Source organism: Ornithorhynchus anatinus, chromosome 5 (genome assembly GCF_004115215.2).
Source record: "Ornithorhynchus anatinus isolate Pmale09 chromosome 5, mOrnAna1.pri.v4, whole genome shotgun sequence".
Classification (NCBI taxonomy): Eukaryota; Metazoa; Chordata; class Mammalia; order Monotremata; family Ornithorhynchidae; genus Ornithorhynchus; species Ornithorhynchus anatinus.
Window position 1 is genome coordinate 71968339 of NC_041732.1, and position 23701 is coordinate 71992039.

The 23701-nt window shown below is 53.5% G+C and overlaps 2 protein-coding genes across 2 annotated transcripts; both read right to left on the minus strand.

Moving 5' to 3' along the window:
- Nucleotides 1-1151: 1151 nt before the first annotated feature.
- On the minus strand, nt 1152-12292 carry THAP3 (THAP domain containing 3). Its single transcript, XM_029065378.2, has 4 exons — nt 12208-12292; nt 9690-9882; nt 7099-7212; nt 1152-3017 (listed from the first exon to the last, which is right to left on the minus strand). The coding sequence occupies exons 1-4, from the start codon at nt 12279-12281 to the stop codon at nt 2661-2663; spliced, it is 738 nt and encodes a 245-aa protein (XP_028921211.1). The 5' UTR covers nt 12282-12292; the 3' UTR covers nt 1152-2660.
- Nucleotides 12293-16600: 4308 nt separating this feature from the next.
- PHF13 (PHD finger protein 13) lies at nt 16601-23701 on the minus strand. The gene is made up of 4 exons (XM_029066367.2): nt 23606-23701; nt 21140-21241; nt 19777-20311; nt 16601-19432 (listed from the first exon to the last, which is right to left on the minus strand). The coding sequence occupies exons 1-4, from the start codon at nt 23642-23644 to the stop codon at nt 19206-19208; spliced, it is 903 nt and encodes a 300-aa protein (XP_028922200.1). The 5' UTR covers nt 23645-23701; the 3' UTR covers nt 16601-19205.

The window sequence follows — 23701 nt, forward strand, 5'->3', positions numbered from 1 at the left end:
CACTGGGTGGGGGGGAGGTTACAAGGTAATCAGGTTATCCCATGTGGGGCTCACAGTATTAATCCCCATTTTACCAATGAGGTAACTGAGGCACAGAGAAGTTAAGTGACTTGCCCAAGGTCATAAAGTAGACAAGTGGGGGAGCTGGGATTCGATCCTATAACATTCTGACTTCCAGACCTGTATTCTACCCACTGGGCCGTGCTGCCCTTGGGCCTCTGGTTTCTCATCTGTAAAAAGGGGATTCAAAACCTGTTGTCCTTCCCGCTTTGACTGTGAGCCCCATGTGGGACAGGGACTGCGTTCAACCTGCTTATCTTGTATCTACACCAGCACTTAGTACACTGCTTGGACTATAGAAAGTGCTTAACAAATGCCACAGTTTTCATTATTATTGTTCTTTTTTTAAGGTATCCTGCAAGGTGGACAGGCCCAACCGGAATCCGGTAAATTAGCTGGCTAGGTGGCGGGGCAAGGACCACAGTGGAATCGGGATTTTCTGCAATAGCTTTGGCTACAAATGGGCCTTGCATACGAAAAACCATTTTAATCAGTTAGTGCTATTTATTGAGCACTTCCTGTGTGCAGAGCACTATACTGGGCACTTACAAAAGCAAAGTACAAGAGAGCTGGTAGACGTGATCCTTGCCCACACGGAGCTAAGGCCCTGGGAAGCAGCATGGGCCTAGTGGAAAGAGCATGGGTCTGAAAGTCAGAGGACCTGGGTTCTAATCCCAACTCCGGTCAGTAAGTCAATTGTATTTATTAGCGCTTACTGTGCACGGAATACTGTCCCAAGTGCTTGGGAGAGTACAATATAACAGACACACTTCCTAACCCACAATGAGTTTACAGTCTAGAGGAGAAGACATTAATATAAAAAAATTACAGATATGTACATTAAGTGCTCTGGGGCTGGGCAGGGGGGATGAATAAAGGGAACAAGTCGAGGTGATGCAGAGTGGGAGAAGAGGCTTAGTCAAGGCCTCTTGGGGATGCACCTTCAATAAGACTTTGAAGGTGGGGAGACTATCTGCTGTGTGACCTTGGGCAGGTTACTTACCCTGTCTGTGCCTCAGTTTCCTCATCGGTAAAACAGGAGTTAAGACTGTAAGCCCCATGTGGGAATGGGATTGGGTCCAATCCGATTATCTCGTATCTACCCCAGTGCATAGTGCACTGCCTAGCACATAGTAATTAACATATACCACAAATATCATCATCAGAGGACTCGCTCCACTCGCTCACCGCGCCCCGGGCCCCGGCAGGAACATGACTGGCAGGACCAAAACGTGAGTGGTGCTTAACAGGCCATTAACCCTAAAAGCAATGTCTTTGCGATGATTATTGGGTCCTGGAGTTTCAAGACGGAGGCCCGTCTGTCTTTCCTGAAGGGAGAGCCCATCACCAGGAACGATAGCTGAAAAGGAGACTTACTGAGCATCCGTTAAATGCAACACCTGTGGAAAGTACAACAGAAACACAAGACACAATCGCTGTCCCCACCCCAGGAGCTTAGGCTCTTATGGGGGAAGATGGACGTAGAGATATTTACAAAGAGGATAGTAAAAAAGTGACTATACATATATGTGAGGGTGGTAGATGGATAGATAGGAATAAATAGATCAGTGCTGGAGGTGACCGCTGAGGTGTGGTAGTTTTTTTTTTCAGGGGAGGGAAGGAGTTCCAAGCCAGGGGGAAAGATTGAACCAGGAGGGGCCAGAGGGAGGAGAGATGAGAGCGAGGTACTTTTAGGTGAGAGCGGGAGGACGGAAACGGGTGAGCCGACGGTGGGGCGGGCGAAAAGTAGATAGGTAAGATGGAGTGCGGGAGCAGACCGCCGGGAACCTAATGCTGAGCTCGGATTCGAGGCGAGGGAAGTTACGTTGGAAGTAGGGGATATCGAGGGGCGGGGGAGATGTGCAGCATAATGTTTTGGGAAGATGATCTGGGCAACAATGCCAAGTACGGCCTGAACGGTGAGGGGGCTGGAATGGTAGTCAGGGTTACCATCACAGGCACAGGACAAGGGCCCAAACGGGGGGAAGGTAGCCGCTGAGGGAAAGGAATGGATCCGGGAAACGGCTTGATCTCTCCCAGACTTTGGGAAAAGCTGCTTCTTCAGCCCCCGCCCAGTCCCGAGGGTGCAATCTGATTTGGAGCCCCGGTCTCCGTCTTGGGAAAGGGGGTGAAGGGTGTCTCAGCCCCCGCTTGCATCTGCTCCTTGACCCCTGTTCAAATCTGGAACAGGCGCTCAACCAGGCGGAGCCGAATAGGCTCCGGGGCAGGCTGATCCCGGCCCAGAGGCTCTGTCCGGCACCGCCCTCAATCCGCACGCCCACTTACACATCGTGGATTCTGCCCCCTCGGCCTCATCCTCCGCAGATTTCGGCCTCCCCCATCTCTGACCTCCGGGGGGGGGGGGGGGGGTGTCAATCCAGTCTGTACAACTTCTCTGCTCCCATCCCTCCCTTGCATCTTCTCTCCTCTCCACCGGACCACCTGCCACCCGCCACCACTCCCTCACGGCACAGGTGAGTTAAGGGAGGAGCGCCTCTCTTACACTGTACTCTCCCAAGAGCTTAGTACGGTGCTCTGCACAAGGTAAGTGCTCGATAAATACGACTGACCGACTGGAGAGAGAGGTCGGGGGCTTCAGGCTAGGTTCCGGTCCCGGGCCGCTCTCGGGCCCGCAGTCTCCGCTTCCCGGGCGGCCCTCGGGCCTGCGGTCTCCTCCTCCGCCACGGCGGCGGCGGCCGCTTCACCTCGCGGGCCCCGAGGCAGCTGCAGGCCCTCAGGCAGCCGGTCAGCCTCCGGACCTCCTGCCTCTGCACCTTCAAACGCCTCCGAAGCCTCTCGTTCTCCTCCAGCGTGAGGAGGAACTTTCTTTTCAGTGACTCGCAGTCCAAGAGGGCGTAGCTGTGATCCGCAGTCTGAACTGGGGCTGAGCCTCTTGCCTCAGCGGGTGTAGGAGGCAGGAGGCGAGATGCCACTTCAGTGGCTCCGCAGAGAAAGGCCTGGGAACAGAGGTGGGGGAGGGGTGGTGAACACAGGCTAGAGAGCAATCCCGTGGGCCACGGGCCACTGTGGTCCGGGGGGGGGGGGGGGGAACACCGACGCCCACTTCCGGGTCCAGGGTGAGACTCGGGCCTTGCCCAGATGGGCAGGGCAGCTCGGGGAGCCCAGGCTGCTGTTGGGGTTCCAAAAAGCGGCACGGGGTTACAACAAGTCCAGTGACTGGCAAAAGGTCACACAGCAGACAAGTGGCGGAGCCGGGATATTTCTATGATTCTATTCATCTTGATGGTATTGATGCCTACTTGTTTTAACGTCTGACTCCCTGTTTTAGACCGTGAGCCCGTTGTGGGGCAGGGATTGTCTCCATCTGCCGCCGAATTGTACGTTCCAAGTGCTTAGTACAGTCTCTGCGCACAGTAAACGCTCAATACGACTGAATGACTGAAAGAATGAATGAATGAAAGGTCTTTCTGGCTCCCAAGCCCGTGCCCTATCCACTAATATATAATAACTATGGTGTTTGGTGCCAGGCACTGTACTAAGGGCTGGGGTGAATACAAGCAGATCGGAGACTGTGGGGCTCACAGTCTCAAGTCCCATTTTACAGATGAGGTAACTGAGGCCCAGAGACATGAAGTGACTTGCTCCAGGTCACAGAGCAGACAAGTGGCGGAGTCAGAAATAGAACTCAGGTCCTTCTGACTCCCAGGCCCGTGCTCTGGCCACTACAGCATGCTGCCTCTCTTCTCTAGGCCATGCCGCTTCACAGGCAGGCTTTCCGAGTGGCCGGTGCCTGGTTAAGCAAGGAGCTAATCAATCCGAGGAGTTCTGTTCCATCGATCTTTGGATCAATCAGTGGTATCTGTTGAGTCCTTACTGGGCGCAAAGCACCGTCCTAAATGTTCGGGAAATTACACTATACACTACACTATACACTGCCCTCAAGAAGCTTACAGACTAACAAAGTTTACAATACGGTGGCCCCTCAATTTTGGGGAACAAAATCAGAACCTGGGTTCTAAACCCAGCTCCACTAGTTGCCTGCCGTGTGACCTTGGGCAAGTGGCTTAACTTCTCTGTGCCTCGGTTACCTCATCTGTAAAATGGGAGTTAAGACCGGGAGCCCCATGTGGGACATGGACTGTATCCAACCTGATTAGCTTGATTCCATCCCAGACTGTAAGCCTGTCAATAGGCAGGGATTGTCTCTATCTGTTGCCGAATTGTACATTCCAAGCGCTTAGTACAGTGCTCTGCACATAGTAAGCGCTCAATAAATAAATACTATTGAATGAATAATGCCTGGCAAACAGTAAGCACTAACAAATACCATTTTCAAAAAACCACAGCATGCAGTTGTTCCATAGGGTGGAAGGAGATTTGCTGATGACTGAAGGAGCTGAGGGCTCACAGAGGAACCCGATTTGCTTTTATCCACCTTAGTGCTTAGTACAGTGCCTGGCACGTGGTAAGCACTTCACAAATCCCATCGTTACTATTCATTCATTCAATAGTATTTATTGAGCGCTTACTGTGTGCAGAGCACTGTACTAATAGCTTGGAACGTACAAATCAGCAACAGATAGAGACAGTCCCTGCCCATTGACGGGCTTACAGTCTAATCAGGGGAGACAGACAAAAACAATAGCAATAAATAGAATCAAGGTGATGTACATCTCATTAACAGAATATACTATTAGGGGAAGCAGCACGGCCTAGTGGGTAAAGCACAGGCCTGGGAGTCAGAAGGACCTGGGTTCTAATCCCAACTCTGCCACTTGTCTGCTATATGACCCTGAGCAAGTCACTTAACTTAGAAGAGTACTTGGCACAGAGTGAGTGCTTAATAAATACCATTAAAGAGCACGGGATGGAGTCAGAGGTCATGGGTTCTAATCCCGGCTCTGCCACTTGTCAGCTGTGTGACTGTGGGCACGTCACTTAACTTCTCTGTACCTCAGTTACCTCATCTATAAAACGGGGATTAAGACCATATGCCTCAGGTGGGACAACCTGATTACCCTGTAAATCTACCCCAGCGCTTAGAACAGTGTTCTGAACATAGTAAGCGCTTAACAAATACCAACATTAATATTATTATCATTATTACTATGCCACATCCCATCTCCTTGTCTCAGCTAGGTCCTGACCACGTATGAAAATCCAGAACAAAGACCTGATCTGTATGGTCCATTTTGCACCCCTCATTTTCTAGTGGCCAATTCTTCTTGGGACTCAAATATTCAAGCAAAAGGGGAAGCACTTACAGGGAGAGAGCATGAGGGGGTGGGGAGATGGAGCTTCTTGGGGGCCAGGGGAGCAACTGCTGCTCCAGGCCGCTGCCGGTCGGGGAGGGGGCACAGTGGGGAGCCAGGCTAGAGGATGCCATTTCACAGCTGAAAAAATCCACTTCTGCAACAGCTGAAATCAATGGCTTTCAACTGACTGGTCAATCAATCAATGGCATTTACCGAGCATTTACTGGGTGCAGACCACCGTCCTGAGCACGTGGGAAAATACAATATAACAGAATTGATAGATCTGTCCCCAGCCCACAGTGCGCTTACAGTCTAAATGAGAGAGCCCCAAATCATGCATTCATTCAATAGCATTTATTGAGCGCTTACTATGTGCAGAGCACTGTAAGCGCTTGGAATGTACAAATCGGCAACAGATAGAGACAGTCCCTGCTCAAACTGACCCTAAAATAATCTGACAAAACTCACGGTAGGCCAATCAAGGCAGGTCCCAGGCATTCTTGCAAACTTTCCAGCACAGATAGTAGAGCTTGAGGGCAGGGATCGAATTTGCTACTTCTGTTGAGCTCCACGCAGGCTGATTGGTTTACTACCCCAAGCGGCCGGCACATTCCTTGTTCCCCTAGACTGTAAGCTCTTTGCGGACAGGGAATGTGTCTCCCATCTCTGTTATATTGTATTTTCCCAAATGCTTAGTACAGTGCTGTGAACGTAGTAAGCGCTCAGTAAGTACCATGGATTCACTGATTGCTCAGAGTATTCACCCCAGGTGGTGAGCCCCTACCGTCGTGAATGCTTCCTTTGCTCATTCATTCAATCTTATTTATTGAGCGCTTACTGTGGGCGGAGCACTGTACTAAGCGCTTGGAATGGACAATTCGACAACAGATAGAGACAATCCCTGCCCAAGTCTAAACACAGTCTTTGTTCTTCTAGCCAGCCTGGCTTTAGGGAAAGAGCACAGGCCCAGGAGCCAGAAGACCCAAAGACTCCAGTGGTTGCCCATCCACTCCTCACCATTGGCTTCAGAGCCCTCCATCACCTTCCCCGCTCTTGCCTCACCTCGCTTCTCTTCTTCTACAACCCAGCCCGCGTACTCCGCTCCTCTGGTGCCAACCTTCTCATTATGCCTTCGTCTCGCCTGTCTTGTCGCCGACCCCCGGCCCACATCCCACCTCTGGCCTGGAACGCTCACCCTCCTCAAATCCAACAATTTCTCTCCCCCCCGACTTCAAAGCCTTCCTGAAGGCACATCTCCTCCAAGAGGCCTTCCCAGACTAAGTCCCACTTTTCCTCATCTCCCACTTCTTTCTGCATCGTCCTGACTCGCTCCCTTCGCTCTTCCGGCCTCCCAGCCCCACAGCACTTATGTACATATCTGTAACTTTATTTATTTGTGTCAATATCTGTCTTCCCCCCTCTATACTGCCCATTGTTGTGGGCAGCGAATGTCACTGTTTATTGTTGTATTGTACTTTCCCAAGCGCTTGGTACTGTGCTCTGCGCACAGTAAGTGCTCAATAAATATGACTGACTGAATGAATGAATGAACCCTGTTCTGCCATTTGCCTGCTGGGTGACCTTGGGCAAGTCACGTTAACTTCTCTGTGCCTCACCTGTAAAATGGGAATTCAATTCCTCTTCTCTCTCCTACTTAGAATTGAGAGCCCCATGGGGGACAAGGACTGTGTCTGACCCATTTAATTTGTACCTACCAAGTAACAGTGCTTGGCACAGAGTAAGCACTAAACGAATGCCATAATTATTACTATTATTATTATTATTATTATTACTGTGAGCCACCAGGCGTAAAACGTATTACCTCATTGTCAGGGGCCTCAGCACCAGTAAGTAACTGTCGCTCTTCACAAAATGCGATTTCCACATCCCTTCCGGGGCTGCTCCCTCTGCTCTCGGCCACTGCAGTTGGGAAGTCCTGAAAAGCAGCAACACAAAATTAGTGTGGGTCTCGCCCCCTCTGGGCTTGGTAGTCAGGCCAGACACATCCATCAGCCGCTACCCGTCTCTCCCCCGTGAAATCCTTCCAACACTGGCCTCTCCTAAGAGAAGTAACAGCAGCCAACCAGCCCTGAGCTTTCCTAATTGTGGAAGCACATAATCTTTTCCTGGCGCTAGAGAGAAAATTAGAAACTCTTAAATGGGAACCAAAACCTCTGACCTCTTTGAAAACCCTGGCAGTTTGATGGAAAGGGAAGATGGAGAAAATGTGATGATGGGGAAAGTCTTTTACTCAACTTTCCTTATAGGTGGATTTAGGAAATAATTATCGTAATCTTGGTATTTGCTTAGCGCTTACAATGAGAAAGAGCGGGGAATTGGGAGTCCGAGGACTTGGGTTCTAATCCCGGCTCCACCACTCGTCTGCTGTGTGACCTTAGACAAGTCACTTCACTTTCTCTATGCCTCAGTTACCTCTTCTGTAAAATGGGGATTAAGACTGTGAGGCCTATGTGGGACAAGGACTGTGTCTTCACCTGTTGTCTTGTATCCACCCCAAAGCTTAGTACATGCCAGACACATAGTAAGCGCTTAACAAATACCATTATCATTAGCACTTAATAAACACCTTAAAAAAAAAAGTACCGTACTAAACATTGGGGTAGGTACAAGATAATCGGTTCGGACAGAGTCCCAGTCCCACCTAGGGCTCACGATCTAAGTAGGAGGGGGAACAGGTCTTGATTTGAGAGCTCCGGTACAATAAGGTAACAACATAGAGGTAGGAAGGCTACCATCTGCTCAGAGTTTAAGTTGCCCATCCTCAGCTTCAGTAAATAATTGAGTCAGTAGCATTTGAACCTCCACTGTATCCAAGATGCTGAACTTGAGATGAGGCACCGGCTTCTAGAGAAGCAGCGTGGCGCAGTGGAAAGAGCACGGGCTTTGGAGTCAGGGCTCATGAGTTCGAATCCCAGCTCTGCCACTTGTCAGCTGTGTGACTGTGGGCAAGTCACTTAACTTCTCTGTGCCTCAGTTCCCTCATCTGTAAAATGGGGATTAAGTGTGAGCCCCACGTGGGACAACCTGATTCCCCTGTGTTTACCCCAGCGCTTAGAACAGTGCTTGGCACATAGTAAGCGCTTAACAAATACCAACATTATTATTATTATTATTCTCTCTGAAACCTTTAAGTGACCGGGACTCGGACATACATTCTTTTTGTAATTTTGCGTTTCTTCTGCCTTGGGAGGGGCCTGCGTTCTCCGTGACCAGCTGCAAGAGGAACATTCACTCAGCACAAACTTTGAGAGTGGGTTTAACAGGATGGCTCTCTTCTCTGGGCCTCAGTTTCCTCAGCTGTACAATGGAGATTAAATACCCGTTTCTCCTTCCCCCTTAAACTGTGAGCACTATGTGCGCTGGGGACTGTTCCTGACTTTGACGGTACTGTGTCTATCCCAGAAATTGGCAGCACAATGCTTGACATATGCTTATCGCCTAGCACATACCACAGTCATTATTATTATTATTATTCAGGCTTTGGGGAAGCTCACAGAAAGAGCACGGGCTTGGGAGTCAGAGGTTGTGGGTTCTAATCCCAGCTCCACCACTTGTCAGCTGTGTGACTGTGGGCAAGTCACTTCTCTGTGCCTCAGTCACCTCATCTGTACAATGGGGGTTAAGACTGTGAGCCCCGCGTGGGACAACCTGATAATCTTGTATCTTCCCCAATGCTTAGAACAGTTCTTGGCACATAATAAGCGCTTCACCAACACCACTATTATTATTATTATATTCAAAAGCCTGAGCTCCCTGACAGAGACAGGGAAACCACTGCTCAACTTGAGGAAATTTTTCATATCCTACATTCCACCTGCTAGGGTGAATGATTTTTTCTGAATCAATCTGGAGTCATACGAGAAAAAAGGCCCCAACCTCCAGCCTCCTGGGGCTAGGACCCAATGACTACATTGGGGTTTTCATCCAGCATTTACTGTGTGCTAAGCACTGAGGCAGACAGACGATGGAGATCTGAATTTTGCTAGGAATCTGCTCCTTGTGGCCTCAGAAAGGTCACCGCCAGGCACAAGGGCATGAGCCCGAAGGGAGGTCGGAAGCAGGGAAAAGGCCTGGGCCATTATCGGCTGGGCATCTTGTTCTTTACTGAGATTTTTTCTTAAGGGATCTTAAATCACAGTCGCCCAGAAAGACAAGTTCCCTTACTTCTGCCAAATGATATGTTTCTCTGCCCAACAGCCAGGGGCTGTGTCCGTTCTAGAGTTCCGGGGCTTCATTTCAAGCGTTTAGTACCGTGTTCTGCACACAGCCAGCGCTCAATAAACACCGCTGATTGATTGACTTCCCTGAGAATCTCACCCACTGGAAGAACTTCCCCTCTCGCCTCCCGCTCCCGCCATGGGGCAAAAGGAAAGGACCGGGCTTTGCTGCCACCTGCACAGCCTCCCGAAAAGCGAACACCGTGGGCACTGCATTCTGCTTCAGGTTTTTGCGGTTCCCGAAGGCGCTGAAGCACTCGGGTTTGAAGTGCTCAGAGCAGATGACGGTGTGCTGCTTGGGTTTGAAGTTGCTCCGGCCGATGTTCAATACCCATTCCTTCAACAGCTCTGGCCGGCTGAACGGAAACCTGCGGGGGAGAGCAAAATGGGAACGGTCAGGCCACTGCCAGGTTTTTCTGACTAAAACTAGGGAGACACTCCCGGCTCCGCCACCTGTTCCCGGCTCCGCCACCTGTCAGCTGTGTGACTTTGGGCAAGTCACTTAACTTCTCAATGCCTCAGTTCCCTCGTCTGTAAAATGGGGATTAAGACTGCGAGCCTCACATAGGACAAACTGATTATCCTGTATCTACCCCAGCGCTTAGAACAGTGCTCGGTACATTGTAAGCGCTTAACAAATACCAACATTATTATTATTATTACCCCTCCTCCTGCCCTCCCTCACCCCAACCCCGACTCAATCAACCTTCCCGGAGGCCATGGTCCAAGAGCTTGAGAAAATGGTGTCCCCGAGTCTCTGCTGGTAGAGAGAGCGCTCCCAAAAAACCTCGAAAACATCCTCTTCATTAGCACCTCATCCATCTGTTTCAACGAAGGGACCGGTCCTATTCTCTCCACTGCTAAAAAACCTCTCCTCCACACTTGATCTACGAGGCGGCTATTGTTTGGGTGAATAGGAACTCAATCACTTGAAACATCGAATCAATGAAGCATCTTGTCACACCACTGATTCCCACCACCCATGACACAATACTTCTTGATATTATAAATTATGCATCTATATTAGCGACCGGCTCCCCCTCTAGACTTTAAGCTCGCTGTGGGCGGGGGACGTGGGTCTACCTACTCTGTTGAATCTTATTCTCCCAAGAGCTTAGTCCAGTGCTCCGCACACAGTAAGTGCTCAAAATATGGTTGATTGATAGTACCTAAGTGCTATGGGACTGAGGAGGGGTGAATAGCAAGTGCTAAAAGGGGGGAATTCGAGTGCACAGATCATTCATTCAACAGTATTTACTGAGCGGTTACTATGTGCAGAGCACTGTACTAAGCCCTTGGAATGTACAATTCGGCAACAGATAGGGACAATCCCAGCCCAATGATGGGCTCACAGTCTAGTCGGGGAACGGTGGTATCTGTTAAGCGCTTACTATGTGCAAAGCACTGTTCTAAGTGCTGAGGGGATACAAGGTGATCGGGTGGTCCCACGTGGGGCTCACAGTCTTAATCCCCATTTTACAGATGAGGTGACTGAGGCACAGAGAAGTAAAGTGATTTGCCCAACGTCACACAGCTGGCGACGCAGAGGTAGGAGATAATGGGGGCTTAGATGTGTGGATATCAGTAAATATTGCTGATGATGGTCACTCTTGGGGACGGGGGGCGGGGGGTTGTGCATGTGTGTGTGTGTGTGTGTCTCTAAGTGATCTGTTTTGTTGTCTGTCTCCCCCGTTTAGAGTGTGAGCCCGTTGTTGGGCAGGGTTGGTCTCTACCTGTTGCCGAACTGTCCATTCCAAGCGCTCAGTACAGTGCTCTACACCTAGTAAGCGCTCCAGAAATACGACTGAATGAATGAAAAGAGAGGGAGAGAGAGAGCGCGGGTGTGTGTTAGTGTTAATTTGGGGCGACAAGGTCATTCCTGCCTGGTTAGAATTCCAGCCCCCTCCCCGGCACCCACTGAAGCACCAGAGCCCCCAGGCCGGGCCGGAGGGGGAAAGGGAAGGGAGGGGGGTCTCGGGGGAGGAGGGGGTGGAGGAGGGAGGGGATCTGGGGGGGAGGGGGATATCGGGGAGAGGGGTGCAGGAGGGGGGAGGGGGATATGGGGGGGTCCAGGAGGGAGGAGGGGGATATTGGGGGGGGAGGTCCGGGAGGGGGGAGGGGGATCTCGGGGAGAGGGGTCCAGGAGGGGGGAGGGGGATGTTGGGGGGGAGGTCCAGGAGGGAGGAGGGGGATCTCGGGGGGGGAGCCCAGGAGGGGGAGGGGGATCTCGGGGGGGATCCAGGAGGGGGATCGGGGGGGTCCGGGACGGGGAGGGGAGACGGAGGGGGATCGTGGGGGGCGGTGCCGCCACGGGGCCAGGGGTTGGGGGAAAGAAGCCCCCGCGGTCCCAGGCCCGGGTTTGGGGATTGGGGTTTGTGCCCTGGGCGCCGGGCTGCGGGGGGCATGGGCCGGGGGGGGGGGCATAGGCCGGGGGGCATGGCAACAGGAGGAGGAGGAGGAGGAGGAGGAAGAGCGGCAGGGGGCAAAAACGGGGAGAAGGAGGGGACGGGGACGGGCCCGCCCGCGCCCGGTCTGTGCCCCGGCTTGGGCCCCGGCCTGTGCCCCGGCCTGTGCCCGGCCCGGCCCGGCCTCTCCCTCCCGGTGCCCCCCCGGCCCCGTCCTCCCTGCCCGTCCTCCCTGCCCGTCCTCCGTGCCCCCGGGTTCTGGTGGGGCCCGGGCGGTGCGTGTCTGACCGGTGGAAGGTGAGCTGCTTCGTGCGGCTGCTGTAGCGGTTGCAGCAGTGGCGGGCGGCGCACGACTTCGGCATGGCCCGCGCCCCGCTCCGCCCCGCGCCCCGCTCCGCCCCGCACCCCACTTCCCCCCCCTCCCCCCCCCGACGCCCCCCCAAGCTCCTCCCCGCACCAAAATGGCGGCGGCGGCGGCGCCGGGGACCCGCGGGGGACCTGCCCAACCACCGGGGGAGGACGAGGAGGAGGGAGGCCCGGGGAGCTCTGGCCTCCACCCCTGACCTCTGACCCCTGACCCGGCCCCCCCCGGGGCCCCCAAGCCTCCTCAGCCCGGCCTCATTACTATACATCATTTATTACCCTCTTTAGTTTCTGAGTGAGGTGGACATCCTGAGCTCACCTCCTCCAAGAGGCCTTCCCAGACTGCGCTTCCCCTTTTCCCTCTGCTCCCTCCCCCTTCCCCCCTTCACCTCCCCTCACCTAAGCCCCCTTTTCCCTCTGCTCCTCCCCTTCTCCCCTCCCCTCCGCCTGGGCTCATTTTGCATAGGTTTTTATTACCCTATTTATTTTGTTAATGAGGTGTACATCCCCTTGATTCCATTTATTGCTATCGTTTTGGTCTGCCTGTCTCCCCCGACTAGACTATAAGCCCGGCATTGGGCAGGGATGGTCTCTGTCTGTTGCCGAATTGTCCATTCCAAGCGCTTAGTACAGTGGTCTGCACATAGTAAGCGCTCAATCAATACTATTGAATGAATACTGCGTGCAGAGCACTGTAAAAATAAATAAATAAATAAATGGTGGTACTCGTTAAGCGCTTACTATGTGCAAAGCACTGTTCTAAGCGCTGGGGGATACAAGGTAATCAGGTTGTCCCACGTGGGGCTCACAGTTTTTTAATCCCCATTTTACAGATGAGGTAACTGAGGCACAGAGAAGTTAAGTGACTCGCCCAAAGTCACACAGCCGGCAAGCTGAGCGCTCGGGAGAGTACAGTACACAGAGTCGATAGACCCATTCCCTGCCCATAAGGAGCTGACAGTCTAGAGGGGGAAAGACAGAGGGGGAAGAGTGAGCCCGTCATTGGGCCGGGATGGTCTCTATCTGTTGCCGAAATGTCCATTCCAAGCGCTTAGTACAGTGCTCTGCATATAGTAAGCGCTTAATAAATACTATTGAATGAATGCATGAATCCCCTTGATTCTATTCATCTTGATGATGTGGTCTTGTTTTTGTTTCGTTCTCTTTTGCCCTGCTGTCCGTCTCCCTCGTCTAGAAGCAGCGTGGTTCAGTGGCAACAGCCCGGGCTTGGGAGTCACAGGTCGTGGGTTCTAATCCGGATTCACCACGTGTCAGCTGTGTGATCTTGGGCAAGTCACTTCACTTCTCTGGGCCTCAGTTCCCTCAACTGTAAAAATGGGGATTCAAAAATGTGAGCCCCACGGGGGACAATCTGATTACCCTGTATCTACACCAGTGCTTAGAACAGTGCTCGGCACACATGAATAAATACCATAATAATTATTATTATTATTATTAGACTGTGACCCCCCCCTCATGGAGCAGGGATGGTCTCTGTTGCCCAACTGTACATTCCAAGCACTTAGTACAGTGCTCTGCACATAGTAAGCACTCAATCAATATGGATGGATGGATGGATGGATGGATGGATGGATGGATGGATGGATGGATGGATGGATGGATGGATGGATGAATGAATGAATGAATGAATGAAAAGGGGGAGGAGGAGTCCTCAGCAGGGGGAGGGGCCGCCTCCTGGACCGACCCTTCCCCGCCTTCCCCTCCTTCCCCTCCTCTTTCCCTCTTCTGGACTGTGAGCACGGTGTGGCCCCTGCTTGTTGCAGATTTTGACTTTAGACAAGTGACTTCACTTCTCTGTACCTCAGTGACCTCATCTGCAAAATGGGGATGAAGACTGTGAGCCCCACGGGGTACAACCTGATCACCTTGTATTCCATTCCCCCCCAGCGCTTAGAACAGTGCTTCGCACATAGTAAGCGCTTAACAAATGCCATCGTTGTTATTATTATTACTGTCCAAGCGACTAATCATAATAATGGCATTTGTTAAGCACTTACATAATAACGATAATAATAATGATGGCATCTCTTTATAACAATAGTAATGGTATTTGTTAAGCGCTTACTATGTGCAGAGCACTGTTCTAAGTGCAGGGGGGCGGGGGTACAAGGTGATCAGGTTGAACCACATGGGGCTCACAGTCTTAATCCCCATTTTACAGATGAGGGAACTGAGGCTCAGGGAAGTGAAGTGACTTGCCCACAGTCACACAGTGGCAGAGCCAGGATTCAAACCCCATGACCTCTGACTCCCAAACCCGTGCTCTTTCCACTGAGCCACGCTGCTCCTCTCTTAAGCGTCTACTATGTGCAAAGGACTGGTCTAAGCGCTGATAATAGTAATAATGTTGGTATTTGTTAAATGCTTACTATGTGCCAAGCACTGTTTTAAGCACCAGGGGAGATCCAAGGTCATCAGTTTGTCCCCCATGGGTCTTCACCCCCATTTTACAGATGATGTCACTGAGGCCCAGAGAAGAGAAGTGACTTGCCCAAGGTCTGCTGACAAGGGGCAGAGTGGGGATTAGAACTCACGACCTCTGACTCCCAAGCCCAGGCTCTTTCCACCGAGCCATGCTGCTTCTCTCTCACTTCCCTGATAGAGTGCTCAGTACACAGCAAGGGCTCAATAAATATGATTGAATTAATTCATTCAATCACATTTATTATTGTATTGAAAAGCAGCGTGGCCCAGTGGAAAGAGCCCGAGCTTGGGAGTCAGAGGTCATGGGTTCAAATCCCAGTTCAGCCGCTTGTCAGCTGTGTGACTTTGGGCAAGTCACTTCGCTTCTCTGGGCCTCAGTTTCCTCATCTGTAAAAAGGGGATTAAAACTGGGAGCCCCACGCAGGACAACCTGATCACCTTGTATCCCCCTCAAGCGCTTAGAACAGTGCTTTACACATAGTAAGCACTTAAATACCATCATTATTATTATTATTATTACTATTATTATTAAGCACTTGCTATGTGCAGAGCACTGTTCTAAGCGCTGATACAGTGCTCAATACACAGCAAACACTCCATTCAATCGTATTTATTGAGCGCTTGCTGTGTACAGAGCACTGTACTAAACGCTGTGACAGAAACTGGATGAATGAATGGGGGGCGGGGGGGAATCCCGAGCCCGCCGGGAAGCCCCCCACCGCCCCCAGGCTGGCTCCCCGGCCCAGACCCGCTGACCCGTGGACCCCCGGACCGGTGGCCACCCCGCCGGGGTCCGAATCAGGCCGGACGCGTTACCCCTGGCCAGGCGCTGTGCAAGCGGAGGGCCCTTCCCAGCGGCTGGCCCCTGCCCCGACCCTCCCCGACCCCTGCTGCCAAGCTACCGGTCTGAACGATTGTCCCCCTTCCCTCCCCAACCCAGGGCCTACTCCCCCCTGCCCCTCACCAAATCACTACGACAGTGCTTGGCACATAGTCAGCGTTTAAATACCATCATCATCTTCAAATCCCAGTTGAGTCTTGGGCTTCTCCAAGGCACATCTCCCCCAAACTCTATCGGAGAAGGGCTTACAGCCTTCTCTACTGCCGTCAACTCCACATTACGTCTAATCGATGGGCATCGGGGAGGATAAGGGGAAAGCCCCCCCGCACCCAGGAACCCTCCCAAAGACCCTCGCTGTATCGCACTCTCCCAAGGGTTTAGTTCAGTGCCGGGCCCACCATAAACTCTTAATAAATACCCGATGGATTATGGCCAAACACGCCCATTTTAGCAAAACTGTAATCGAACGTTTCGCCAAGAACCAGGAGGAAACTGGAAAGACATGCTGAAAGAAACTCGAGGACAGGAACGAGGTCCAACGGTAAACCTGTCCATAAAAGTAATCTGCGATTAGCCGTCTGGTAAATACCACTGATGATGGATTGAGTTTTAGTTCTTCCTTGCCCATTTAACCATGGATAGGATGCTAATGAAGAACAAAGTATCTACCGGGCAAAAAGCATAAAAAAAAAATCAAGTCCAGGCCTTTTTTTTTTGTCACCTCCGTTGTCTGAGGTGTGCTGAGATGTTGGAATTACTAGTCGGTAAAGGCCTACTTATCACATCTTAGTAGCCAATCATCCACAAAATGGAAGGCGAATCCCCCTCGGAGGTGAAGCACACCTCCGTTAGCCTTAGGGTTGCTTTCCTAAGAATTAGCTTGATCTTAATACCATCCAGAAGCTGTAGGTAGTTTTCACCTCTCTCTATGGCAAAGGAGGTTGGTTTTACCCAGTCGTCGACACGTAGTCTAGTCCCCGAGGAAACGGAAAATTTTTCATCAATAACAAATTAGACGTGGGAGGCCGGGCATGAACTTTAAAGTATCAATATTTTTATTTACAAATATACAGAGTTTCACAGAAACAGCTTCTCTTTATACACATAGACTTTGTATTTACCCCAAACCTTGTAAACGATGTTAAATGTCTGGCCGCAACCCAAGGGAGAGCCCGTTTGAGGGAGATGCCCCAAACTCCACCTGCCTGGCCTTCGGGAAGGGGCCATGCCTAATTCGCATAAAATGAAGCCGATTGCAGCCTCCCCAACTCAATCTAATACAGGAAAACAACAAATCTGGATTTTTTCCGACCCCACTCACAGGCATTTGGTGAGGAGAGGGGAGGATATTAAGGGATAGAACAAGAAAAACAAAAACCAAGGGCTGTGACCTCTCGGATCAATTTCCAGGCAGAGAACATTCCACAGGTATTTCCAGCAGACTTTGCGGACGGTTACATTTCGAGACCACACTTATTCCTGAATTTTCAAGATCACAGCGTCCAGAGCGCTTTGTGGAGTTTAAAAAAAAAAAATTCTCATACTTTGGTTACTTCTCTTGGTGGAGACAAATGGGCAGACTTTCTATAGGGAAAAAAATTCTTTGGCAAATTGTTCTGGAGCTTCTGGTGCGTGCCATGCCCTAGCCAGTGTAGGACAGCTTTTTAGGGGAGAGGATGATTTTACAACCGGCTTTTCATTTTTTTTTCTATAGTAGAAATTTGCCCTTGGGTTTGGGTTTCAGGACCTCCATTTTTCACTCCTTTTTATTCTAACTGTATCTGAACTCGAAGAACAATTTGCAGGATAAACCGTCCGTGTAGAGGACACTACGCCACAAAAGGGGGAGGGGGTGATTAAATGGAGATTGTAGTGAGACAGTATTACAGCTTTCCACTGAGGGAAATTGGAAGGTTCTGATCTGATGCCCCGGCTGCAAGAAAACCAAAGTGAGAAAGTGGCAGCTTAGTCAAAAAGGGGGAGGGGTTGCCGGTCAGTCTCTTCTGGGGGGAACAAAACAAAACAGAAAAAAACCAGTGAAAAAAAAAAAACCGGGCATCTCCATCCTTCCCTCCAAACCCCCTTTCAGGGCACAATGTTTATGAAACACATCGATCAACTAACAAGGAACATTTTCAAGAACAAAAGTTTGAACTGCTAAATAAATACAGTGTTTTCATCAATTGGGTTACAGAGAAAGAAGCGTTAAGTTCTTGTCTCAGACCCCCAAAGCAGGACAGTCGGACAGTCCATAGAGCCGACTGCCCCATAGCAGAGTTTACCTGGGATGACAGACACCCAAACTCCCTGGTTTTCTTCAGTTCATTTCCTTCAGGATAGTCCTGGGTCCCTAAATACAGGTCGGTTTTAGCTAGAGGATTCTCTCTAGGCCTGCTCTGTGGTCCAGCAGAGTGCCGAGATTCAGAAGTTTGACATCCGTCTACTCAAACCGACAGAGAGAGACCGTCACGTTACACAACTTAGCCTGGGAAATCATTGATGGAGAAAAAGAAAAAAAAACCAAAAACTCAGCTCCAAAGGGCCCAGGCAGCCCACTGGGTACAGGGTGGATTTCCATCAGCTTGGGAGTGGAATTCCACGCCCCACTGAAGGAGGAGCGATAGTAGCATCCTTTAATGACCGCCTATTACGGTCCTGCCTCGGTCTCTTCGAGGAAGAAGAGAGAGTCAACCTGCTCCAAAACTTGAGAAAGCGAATCCTCTCTACCCACTGGCTAGTCAAAACGGGACACGTTCCGAGAGAACTGGGCAAACTAAGAATTTGCCAAAGACTCGGTCTGGCCTTCATCGTGCAAAAGAGACATGTTTGTGTGGGTTTTTTTGTTTTTGTTTTTTCTTTTTTTAAAACATCGTGCAACACGGGAAAACGTTTCAGACTCTGGCTGCCTCCGCCCGACCCCTCCAAACCGCAGCGGTCCCAAGCCACTCCTTTCGATGCACCGGCAGAGGATCTGCGAATGCCCGGCCATCGTAGGTGCGGCGCTCTCCCCAGAGCAAGGCTAGAGTGAGATCCCCCGTGCGGTCCACCGGCTCCTCCCCCCGACGGTAGGCAGCAGCGGGCGAGTGACAGTTAGCTAAGGAAAGAGCGGTGTTAGGTTTGCTATACAGACAGACACTCAGGGCAAAGACTTACACTCGGGAAGAAGCGAACGGTTAAGTTAAAACATATGGCTGTTTACTTATTAATCCACAGAGACCAGAGATTTCCTCCTCCTCCCCGCTCCCCCGGCTACTGCCCCCTTGGAGGCCCGTCCCCTGGCAGAGTCGAAAGCGGGAGTGAAAACTAGCACTTTTCCAGTCGGGGACGATAACAAAAATTCATATCGAACACGTACCCTCATTTTCAGCGGAACCAAACCCCCACAGAACACTTGGGCATTTAGTCCACCTTGACTGCAGAGGACATGGCTCTAGCAGCAGCTTTGGCCGACAAAGACTTTTTAACCCCCCCCCCCCAAGTCACAGGCTATATACAGTTTCATACACTGGACAACCTGTCCTTTTCACTTAGGCACCTGGATGTCAGAGGGACTACGGTTGCACCACTGCTTACAGCTCAGGTTGGAAAGGAAAACGCGTCAGCACTTCCGTTCCTTCAAAGTCTTCCCGCTCGCTGGTCAGTCCAGAAACAGCTTCCTGGAGCCCATCCGGGAACGGTTGGAGCGGCGGATGTCAAACTTGGAGTCCCGGCACTTTTGGCAAACGAATACCTCGGGAACGTTGGATTTCCGGATTTTAGCACAGGAGAGGTGAATCCAGGTGTGGCACTCGTTACATTCGATCATTGGTCGCCCGGCGAAAGGTTTCATGCAGAAGCAGGTGACGAGGTCCCAGGAATCATCATCTAGAAGGAAGGAAATACATCTCAATGAAGAAAACCTCTCAGGTCATCTTCACGTTTGGCCCTGCCCCGCTAAAGGGATCCAGAGACACACGGCTCCCCCCGACCGGGCCTCCGAGGAATGAAAATCACTAGGCCACCCGGGCCGGCCCAGCTTCTGGGGGTGGGGGTTCAAAAGGGTGACCCTCTCCTCCGATTTAACAGAAGGCACGAGGCCCCCCGGATCCCGTGAGATTAGGCCTTGGCATGTTAAAAAGAGTCGGTTCCCAACCCGGGGGGGTGGAGGGGGGTGGCAAAAGCGGTCTCTCCCCGGCTCCCGCTCGATAAAAGGAAAGGAGGCCTCTTACCCGAGTCCACCATTATGTCTTCGTCGTTGCCGGTACTGTCTTCGTCTCGGAACACCACCTGCTTCCCTTGCCGAATGACAGTCCGTTTGCCCTCAGTCTTAATCTCTACGCCCTGATCGGGAGTCGCCGCTGGGCAGGAGCCACTGGAGGGAGTGTCGGAATCCCACCCCGAGCAGCGGTCGCCGGGGGCCTGGGGGATGTCCTGCAGGGCCGGGCTGGTGGGCCTCTCGGCATACGGACCCGCGGCCTCCAGCTTCAGCAGGCTTCCCATGTATTCTTCCGCCACAGGCGCTTCGGCGTCTCTTCGCTTTCGCTTCTTCTTCTTCTTCAGCTTATCGGTTTTCTTTCTGTCCAGCAAGAAGCCGCTCGGTTTGGCTCGCTGCAGCAGGGAAGGCTGTAAGTGGGTGAAGCATCGGTCGCTGACCGGCAGGGACACGGCCGAGGGGAGGTCGGCGAAGCCGGCATCCCAACTGTCGCTGTCGACGGTGCCAGCGGTGCTGTTGGCCGGGCTGGGACTGCTTCTCAAAGTGGGCTCCTACCCGGGGGGGGAGAGAGAGAGAGAGAAACAAGGCCTTCCGTTAGCTGTGGGGTTTCTGGAGTCCCTGACGGGAATCTCAGCCACCAGCTACTTGATTTAAAAGTACGCTTTCGGGGCGGGGGGTGGATTTCACGAGTTTCCCCCTTCGGCCTCTGTTCGATCCTCGTTTCCCAGCTGTAGGGGCCACCCCCCTCTTTGGGCTTACGGGGCGAGTTGGGTAAACTCTTTCACCACTGCCACAAGTCGCTAAGCTGTACCGCGCATATATCTGTGATTCCCGTCGATCTTTACGAATATTCGCACCCTTTGATTCTGCCGACAGGACAGTCGGGAAGAATCGTCCCTGGGGAGACCGTGAGCTCCAATGGAGGTGACCGCCTCAGACCACCTGGCAACACGACATCTGGGTAACTTTGCGGTGGGCAAAGAAAGCCCACCTCAGCAACAGGTGAAAACTATCAAATGATTGCTCAGCCTCTCTAGACTGACACCACCTATGTGATTTCCTTCCAATCACTCAATCAATCATTCGTGTTTACCGACGGATCGATTTCCTTCCCAAAAGACTCTGGAAATCTAAACAGTCACCTCCTCGTCACAACCGCTTTGTAACACAGTCGGTAGGTCCCCATATTCTCGGATGAATTTCACAAAATATTCAAGTTAAAGGCCTCGGGTGACCGAAGTCCGTGCCCACGGTAATGACCCGCCTCGGGTGGCCCTCACCAAGTTATCACAGAACACTTCTCTTTGAGCCCTCGAGAGAAGAGCCGAGCCTCCTGTGACAATGGACAAGCCCGGGGTAGGGAGAAAAAAAAAAATTACCTCCTTTGGATAGGGGATGTAGCCAGCATAAGCCAAGACAAAAGTGCAAAACTTGTTGAAGTCTTCCACGGTTCTACGCCTCTTGCAACTGGGAGAGTATTCCTGTTCGAGAAACGGAGAGAGCAGAAGAGGAAGTTTAGATTTTGAAAATAATCCCAATAACGAGCCAGCAGAACGTCGGAGGAGAACTCACGATTTTTCTTCTTCTTCCGTGCGTTAGAAACGTGAAACGCTTAGAAACGTGAAAGGGGCAAGAACGTACACTCGCGCGGGGGGAAAAACGACGAGGGTGAAAGACAAATATTACGAGACCCCGCTGCGCATTCTGGAAACCGGGTAAGCGATCGGAATATATTCTTTTCAAAATCTTCAAATCGTCCCGATAACCCGGTGCCCCATTAGCGTCGCCTCGTCCCTTCCCGCGGCAGGAGCTTTAACGACTATCCTTCCGCTACCGATCTGGCCACCTTCCATTTTAAAAACACATTTTCTTCCCCCTATCTGCTGCAGTAGCGACATGGCTTTTTACCGATTTCGAAGGTTATTTCACACAGTCATCCAGAGATCCCCGAGTTTTCTCCCCACAACTGTAGGTGGAGAGGCGCGACTCGATGCCTCCCGGACCGCCTGGTGACATCTGGCCCCGAAACGTCTGTTTCGGCGGAAGGGGGGCAGGGTGGAGAAAAACCTCCTGACCGCCTATCTGGCAAGGCCACCATACTCAGTAGTTAGGTGGGGTTATTTTTTTTTTTTCCAGATGAGGGATTTACTCTGAGGTTTCCCCTCCACCTCATTCATTCTCCACAACCGCCATCGGGAGCTCCGACGACGGTGCACATTTTCTGTTGCGGCCATCGCCCGCTCCCTCCGAACCAGGTGGCGGCAAGAAGGCGGGCGGTCTCATGGGAGGCAACGTTGGGGTTCAGATTCTACCCCTGGGCCCGTCTCCCGTCTCTGATCCCGCATTAAGTCTCCATCCCGGCTCCTCCCGGGGCCCCGAAGACCGGAGGGAGCAGCACCTCGTCCGGCCCGGGGCCCGGGAGGTGCTCGTCCAAGGCTTCCCCTTCGCGCCCCTTGCAGGGTGAAAGGGACACCACCCACCCCCTCCCGGCCCCCCGGTCCCGGCCGGGCAGCGGGGCCTCAGGCCCATCCCCCCCGGAGGGACCGGGCCCGAATCCCGCGCCGGCTGGAGGGACCATCCGTCCGAAAGCGCCCCATTTCACCGGGCAACTTGCAAAAGAAAGTGAGCGGGGAAGCAGGTGGCGGAGGGCGAGCTGGGCCCCCGGGACGGGCAACGGCGGCCGGTGCGGCCCGGGGGGCCCGTCCTGAGCCCCGGGGGGTGACGACGGGGGATGGGGGAGGGGGGGGTCGGCCGGGCTGGGTGGTCTCCGAGTCGCAGCGGCCGGCGGGTGCGGAGCCCGGAGGCCCCTCCCTCCCCCGGCTCTCCCGCCGAGCCCGGGAAGGTGCGGATCCCAGGCCGGGGAGGGGGCGGGGGGCGGAGGCCGGCTCGGGGGGAAGAAAGAGGGGGATGGGAGGGAGGAGGAGCGGGTCCCCCAAACCGGCCCGGCCACATCCAGCCCCGGCGCCACCTCCCTCCCCCGCCGGACAAGGCCGGGACCCGCCCCCGGGGCCGGAGAGGGGCGGGGACCGGCCGCGCCCACCGACAGACACACCGACCGACCGACCGACCGACCGACCGACCGATCGCCCGCCCGGGAGGGGCGGGGACGGGGAGGGGGAGGAGGAGGAGGAGGAGGAGGAGGAGGGGGCGGGCACGACGTTGGCAGGAGGGGGGAGGGGGTCTCGCGAAGGGGCCGAGGATGGGGGGAGATCGGGGGGCGTGGGGAAGGACCGGCGGAGCTGCTGGGGGCGGGGGGAGAAAGGGTCGGGGCCTGGGGGGCCTGGAGGGCCTGGGGGGCCTGGGGGGGAGGGGATGGCATCCTCGGAGGGGGAGGGGGAGGGGGAGGGGGAGGGGGAGGGGGGCGTCCGTGGATGGAGCCCGGGGAGGGCAGCGGAGGAAACGATCATCCCGGAGGAAGGAAGGGCGACAAGTGGGGATGGGGATGGGGATAGGGATGGGGGGAAGGACCGGCCGCCTCGGCTCCGGGCACGGGAGGAGGAGGGAGGCCGGGGGGCGGCTCCCACCCGCGGCGGGGGGAGAGGCCCGAGCGGCGGGGGCGGGGCCCGGGGGGCTCCGGGGGGCTCCGGGGGGCCCCTGGGGCCCCGGGGGCGGGGACGGATGGGCGGGGAGGGGAGGGGAGGGGAAGGAGGCGCCGAGGAGAAAATGGGGGACAAGGGACACCCTGCCCCCGTCCGCGGGGAGGGCGGGCCGGGGCCGGGGGGAAAAAGGCGGCCGGAGCTGGAGGGGAGGAGAGGACGGGGGCGGAGAGGGGCACGGCGGGGCCCCAGGGACCGGGGTCGCGGGCAAGGGGGAACCGGGGGCCATCCCGCCGGGGCGCCACTCACCTCGGGGTGGAAAGCGGAGGCGCGGGAGCCGGAGTCCATGATCGGGGGCGGCGGCTCCAGCGGAGGGGAGCGTGGAAACCGGCAGGAGATCGGCGG